The 6592-nt window shown below is 51.7% G+C and overlaps 1 protein-coding gene across 2 annotated transcripts; it reads left to right on the top strand.

Moving 5' to 3' along the window:
• The first annotated feature begins 319 nt into the window (after positions 1–319).
• Positions 320–2994, top strand: neflb (neurofilament light chain b). 2 transcript variants are annotated; one of them, XM_067227910.1, is made up of 5 exons: positions 320–1427; positions 1590–1714; positions 1875–2239; positions 2325–2375; positions 2406–2994. In XM_067227910.1, exons 1-5 carry the CDS (start codon positions 321–323, stop codon positions 2519–2521), a joined length of 1764 nt encoding a protein of 587 aa, XP_067084011.1. In that variant the 5' UTR covers position 320; the 3' UTR covers positions 2522–2994. The 2 variants fall into 2 exon arrangements, with proteins under 2 accessions (XP_067084011.1, XP_067084010.1); XM_067227909.1 differs by having other exon boundaries at positions 2325–2994.
• The last annotated feature ends 3598 nt before the right edge of the window (positions 2995–6592 follow it).

Raw genomic sequence — 6592 nt, forward strand, 5'->3', positions numbered from 1 at the left:
AACTGATACAATTTTACATTGTCATTTTTTTGCCTGTGTCATTGTCCGCTAAAGATATCTGCTGTTATTTCCTTGCTGAAGCTTTCCCCAAAGCACAGCCAGAGTGTCCTCATTGCCCTCCCTCGTCTTACCACCGCTTATCCCCTCCCCCTTTCATCCCTCCTCCCCCCTCCGTCTCTCTCGTCTGGGCTCAGAACCTGCCTGGCAAGCACCCTTATCGATCCCCTCTGTCAGAGCTGGGAGAAACTGTTTGCGTCACGCTTCTCCCCGCCTTTATAAAAGCTCCGGCCGTTCCGTTTCTCCAGCAGTCCACCCAGCGGATGCCTTCAGAGTCGCAGCGGCCAGCCGGACGAGTCATGGCTTCGATCAGCTACGGTGCTTACGTCCCCTCCTCCCACAGGAGGAAGACGGTGGTGCGCAGTGCCGGCTACGGGAGCCGGGCGGGACCCAGGTCTGTCTACTCCAGCCTCTCTTCCCCCCTCTCATCCCACAGCGGGGCCCGTCTCCAGTACCCAGCGTACAGCCGGGCGGGCTCCGCGTACAGCCGGGCGGGCTCCGCCTCCAGGCTGCTGTCCTCTCCGATGGTGGAGCTGGACCTCAGCCAGGCGGCGCAGGTCGGCTCCGAGTTCAAGGCAGTGAGGACCCAGGAGAAGGCCCAGCTGCAGGAGCTGAACGACCGCTTCGCCAGCTTCATCGAGCGCGTCCACGAGCTGGAGCAGCAGAACAAGGCTCTGGAGGCAGAGCTGCTGGTCCTCCGGCAGAGGCAGGGCTCGCCCTCCAACCTCCGGGCCCTCTACGAGCAGGAGGTCCGGCAGCTGCGTGCCGCCGTGGAGGACGCCCGCCACGAGAAGCGGGCCGTGCAGAACCACCGCGACCAGATGGAGGGGGTGCTGCGGAGCCTGCAGGGCCGCATGGAGGAGGAGGCGCTGAGCCGCGAGGAAGTGGAAGCCCGGCTCGCCGACGCCAGGAAGGGGGCGGACGAGGCGGCCCTGGGGCGCCTGGAGGTGCAGAAGAGGATGGAGACGCTGATGGACGAGATGGCCTTCCTCAAGCACCTCCACCAGGGGGAGATCTCCGAGCTGCAGGCCCAGGTGCAGTACAGCGCCCAGGTGTCCGTGGAGATGGAAGTGGCCAAACCCGACTTGTCCATAGCCCTCCTGGAGATCCGGAGCCAGTATGAGAAACTGGCCCAGCAGAACCGCCAGTCGGCGGAGGAGTGGTTCCAAGACAAGATGACGGGGATGACGGTGGACAGCTCGCGGGACACGGACACCGCGCGCAACGCCCGAGAAGAGGCCAGCGAGTACCGTCGCCTCCTCAAGGCCAGGGACCTGGACATCGAAGCCTGCAGGGGCATGAACGAGGCCCTGGCCAACCAACTGCAGGAGGTGGAGGAGAAACAGAGCGCCGAGATGTCTGACCTTCAGGTGGGAGAGTGAGGAGGGCGGGATGCTGTTTGTGTTCCTAACGCTGATTTATTTCGCTGTAGCCGAGTGCCTGTCAGACAAACGGCATCCACTGGTGCAAATGTTGTTGTGCTGTTGTAGACGGGCTTTGTCCTGACTAGGCAGGTAATCTCTCCCCAACAGGAAGCTATAAACCAACTGGAGGATGATCTGAGGATGAACAAGAGTGAGATGGCCCGGTACCTGAGAGAATACCAAGACCTTCTCAATGTGAAGATGGCTCTGGATATTGAGATTGCAGCATACAGGTATGTGGATCTTCAATACAAGCAACTGGCTTGTCACACTTTGTCATCGGCTAGACGTGTTTACGAGCATTCGTATCACAAAACAACCTGAAAAACGCGTTAGGAATATTTTCTACTGCTAGATAGGAAACGTAACATGTCTCTTTATATATCATGGTAGGAAGCTGCTGGAAGGCGAGGAGGGACGTCTAAGCTTCAGTGGCCCCGGGGCCATGTCCAGCGTGTTCTCCCCAGGCCTGAGCTGCACCCTCTCATACGGACGCCGGGGTTTCACCCTGCAGCAAGGCCTGGCTTCTGCTGCGCCCTACTACCACAGCAGCCGCACCTTCACCTCCTCCTTCTCCCCCGCGGAGGAGATCGTAGCTGCCAGCCGCATCCAACAGCAGCAGGCCGAGGCCAGCCCTGCTAAGGAAGAGGAGGAGGAGGAGGAGGAAGGAGAGGAGGGAGAGGAGGAAAAGGAGGAAGGAGAGGGAGAGGAGGAGACTGAGGAGAAGGAAGGGGGGGAAGAAGATGGCGAAGAAGCAGGTTTGTGATGTTTATCTTCCAAGTGAGGATGGGTTACAAGAACTTACTGTTGTGAGAACATGTCTTTCGTTTGTACTTTTGAAAGGTGATGAAGGAGACGCAAAAGAGGGTGGGGACGGAGGTGAAGAGGACGGAGGTGAAGAGGATGGAGAGGAGGGCCAAGGAGAGGAGGGCCAGGAAGGAGAGCTGGAGGGAGCCACACAAACTGAAGATGGTGAGAATAAAGAAGATGAGGAAGAAGCCAAAGAAGCCGACTTGAAAAGTGAAAAGAAAAAGGCCTAAATCATAACGCTGATCAATTACACCTGACAGATTTTCCTCTGAATCTTCTATAATGGTGCCCTTAAAATAGATAATATTAAGTACAATAAAAATACACCCACTGTGATTGGGAGCTAATTATTGTCTAACCACATGAAAAGCAGCAGATTTAATGTGATGTGTTGTGACTGGATCAGAGCATGCCTGGATGCATGAATTCCTCAGATGAGATTAACTTTCAATTATACATTTTTAGCAATAAAAATGACAACCACTGTTTGTACAAGACAGATGGAGAGTGGAATTTGAGGACTGAAGCAGCTAGATCATGCAATTTTCTTTTTATGCAAATCCTGTTTAAATAGGTTTGTATGCTGTTACCACCATATGCCTTTAAGAACATTAGCCAGTTCAAAAATGATTTGATGCCTTAGATAAACTCCCTTCAGAGGAAACCCTTCTGCACTGAAACAAAATAAAAGACTTGAACCCTGTTTACCTGCCTTGTTTTGAAATGTTTTATTCAACTTTGTTATTTATTTATATTTCAAACAAATTCCACGATACATATGATTCTAGTAAAATGAGCTTCAGTTTATGCAGTTATGGTACAGGATATGCTTACTATCAACAGTAGTTGATATCTGAGTCCCACATGAGTCAGCAGGGGATGATTCAAGCCGCACCTGCAGATTGTATCCATGTAGAACTGTTCACGAGAGAAGCATTTGGGCTGCCAGGTTCCTCTTGCATATTTGAGCTTGCTCACTCGGTCCCATTACCCTAACCTTCACTGTGGGCTGATCAGTGAGCTGACTCCAGTGTTTTTATTTCTGCTGCCTCACCCTCGTTCAGATAAATCACCCTCCTGTGAAGCTTTTATGACTCAGTTGGCCAGCAAGACTAGAATCCAGCCAAATGTCCACTGACGGAGGACAGACAGAGTAATTTCATTAGAGGGAAACACTGAGGGAAAAATATCTCACTGCACTGAACCTTGAGAGAGGACAGATCACTTTCCCCTTAATACATAATGTTTGGGTCTGACGAAAGGTGATCTTGAACCTTTCGGCGTATTTAAAGCTTTACAGTATTGGAATCAAACGTTCCAAATGCAACACACAAACCGTACGCAGAGTTTGTATTTTACACTCAGACAATCTGTCTAAGCCGTCTAAACAGAAACAAATGAGCCATTTAGAATGGGTGTGGTGTGTTTGAGTGGGAGTTAACGAGATTCCAAGCTTGTGTGGCTGTTTTTAAATGACCTATAAATAGTCCACACACAAGTGGAGTATGTGAGAAGAAAAGAGACCATACCCCAGCCATCGGGGGTCATCGTTCCACATGGCATGCCTGTTGGAAGTCTTTATTCTACTTTCAACATGAATATATTGTTCTTAGATCACAGCAAAGTGATATACGCATTGCAAAGTTAGTTACAAACAGAGGTGAACTCAAGTGTGAATCAGTAGCTGCCAGACAGACCCTTTTTCTAACAAAGGCAGAGAGGCCTTTAGAAGCACTGCAGTTGTGTTTGCCAGACTGAAACAGGCACTCAAGGTCAGACAGTCATGACTGTGGTAGCTTCATATCTGTTTCACAGATCCCACTGCTTTATCTTAGTGGAAATGTAGACTGTTAATGTGATGCTGATCTCACTTTCACTCCCTCTTCGCGTCGTAGAACGTCAACAGTCTTTTCATCCGATCCACCGCTTTTCCTGTTTCATTCCCAGACAGATCAGAGCCAACGCCCAAACAACTGCAGCTCTGCAATCTCCTCTCCTCTCTTTCTAACCTGTCCTCAGCTCACCCCATCCCCTGCTCACACTCCTCCTCCTCCCTCTCCTCCTCCCTCTCCTCCTCCTCCTCTCTCTCCTCCTCCTCCCTCTCCTCCTCCTCCCTCTCTTCCTCCTCTCCGCTCTCTCTCTCTCCTACCTCCTCCTCCTCTCCTCCTCCACCTTCTCCTCCTCCTCTCCTCCTCCACCCTCTCCTCCTCCCTCTCCTCCTCCCTCTCCTCCTCCTCCTCTCTCTCCTCCTCCTCCCTCTCCTCCTCCTCCCTCTCTTCCTCCTCTCCACTCTCTCTCTCTCCTCCTTCCTACTCCTCTCCTCCTCCTCTCCTCCTCCACCCTCTCCTCCTCCCTCTCCTCCTCCCTCTCCTCCTCCTCCCTCTCCTCCTCCCTCTCCTCCTCCACCCTCTCCTCCACCCTCTCCTCCTCCTCCTCTCTCTCCTCCTCCTCCCTTTCCTGCTCCTCCCTCTCTTCCTCCTCTCCGCTCTCTCTCTCTCCTCCCTCCTTCTCCTCTCCTCCTCCTCCCTCTCCTCCTCCTCTCCTCCTCCACCCTCTCCTCCTCCCTCTCCTCCTCCCTCTCCTCCTCCTCTCCTCCTCCCTCTCCTCTCCTCCTCCACCCTCTCCTCCTCCCTCTCCTCCTCCACCCTCTCCTCCACTCCTCCTCCTCTCCTCCTCCCTCTCCTCCTCCCTCTCCTCCTCCTCTCCTCCTCCCTCTCCTCCTCCCTCTCCTCCTCCTCCCTCTCCTCCTCCTTCTCCTTCTCCCTTTCTGCCAAATAATTAAATACAGAGAAAAGGGTGATGTTGGCGTTTCCCTCTAAGACAAGCATACACTGCAGTTCCATTATCCTTCCTGCTCACCGTTTATCACAACAGTCATTCTGTCTGACACAAGAGGGGCTTGAGTGAACAAGGCACAAGTCTCTCCACTCGTCTGTTACCCTGCTGTGCTGATGTACTGTGGAGTTGTTTGTCTCTGTGGCCAGAAAGTGGTCCCTGAAAGGTAAACAAGACCAAATTGACTTTGAAGCTAAAATAACAGAATAAAAGGACATACATTTTCATGTAGTCTATTCTAGAAGAAGAACATATGTGTGGGATGAGGAAGTAGACCTGGTCCTTCTCCCAGACATGGAAGAGCGTTTCCACCTTGCCCAAGTCTCACCCCCACCCCCCACCCCCCACCTCCAACCCCCCACCTGCACTGCAGCCTAGGCAGCCCTTGGCGTCTGCGGTGGTCGGACAGCCAGTATTGATCTGGATGAGATGTTGTAGAGGAGTTTGGGCTCCCTCTGCTGACTGCGGCCCTCCTCGGCCAGTCACACTCCGAAGCACCCCCCCCCCCCCCCCCCCCCCCCCCCGGGCAGCGACAGGGGAGCCTTGTGGACTGCAGTTATCTTGGAGAAGCTAGTTGGAGGACATGGGTTGTTTAGGATCGGGGCCGTCCCAAGCCTTTATGGGGCCTTAGGCAGAATTGATTTGGGGGCCCCTCCAAATTTGTATAATTACCGTTAACATAATATATATAATTTTTGAATTAAGATTTAATTTAATGTGCTCTTGGGGGCCCTCTGGTGGCCACGGGGGCTCTAAGCAGCCGCTTCGTGCCGGCTCTGTTTAGGATTGTGTCCTGTTGCCAGCCCTACCTCCTCTTTGCTGATGCATTAGCAGCAGACTAAGCATTCTCTTCAGCTCACACAGTCTCTGCAGCTCAGACGTAGAGAATCAGGGCATTTCACACGGTTCCCACAGGCCCCTTGAAATCCTTTAAAGTTTGTGCACTGAACCAAAAACAAATCAAGGCCTTGAATGTTTTAGAAAATAGACTTAAATAGACATGGGTCATTGAAAGTGCTTGACTTTATACATTTTGTGGAAGAATAGAAATTGAAATGCTGTGCTGTGTTAGAGAAGAGGCTACAGGGTCTGCCGTCGCTGTAACACAACCCAACTGAGAAGTGTTCACACATTCAATCCTCTCTCTCTTTGTATTGTCTGTGAGATTCTGCCTGCTAGTTCTCATTATAAAAATGATCAGTGTACCAGTAATTAACCATGATCTACGCTACAAACTATGACATGCTGGGTCCTTGAATTTGAGGGAACTGGGCCTGGAAAGTTTTAGAATTGGATGTTTGAGACAGTGTATGAACCCTGATTTCAGCTATTTACAGTACTTTAATGTTGGACTCTGTCATGGAAACAACGACACATGTTAAAAAAAACTACCTCATTACACAGTTGACTTGGAGACATGGTAAAAACCCGGACAGATTATTTAGATAAATCCAGCAGACTAGACA

Source organism: Osmerus mordax, chromosome 24 (assembly GCF_038355195.1).
Source record: "Osmerus mordax isolate fOsmMor3 chromosome 24, fOsmMor3.pri, whole genome shotgun sequence".
In the NCBI taxonomy this organism is placed as follows: domain Eukaryota; kingdom Metazoa; phylum Chordata; class Actinopteri; order Osmeriformes; family Osmeridae; genus Osmerus; species Osmerus mordax.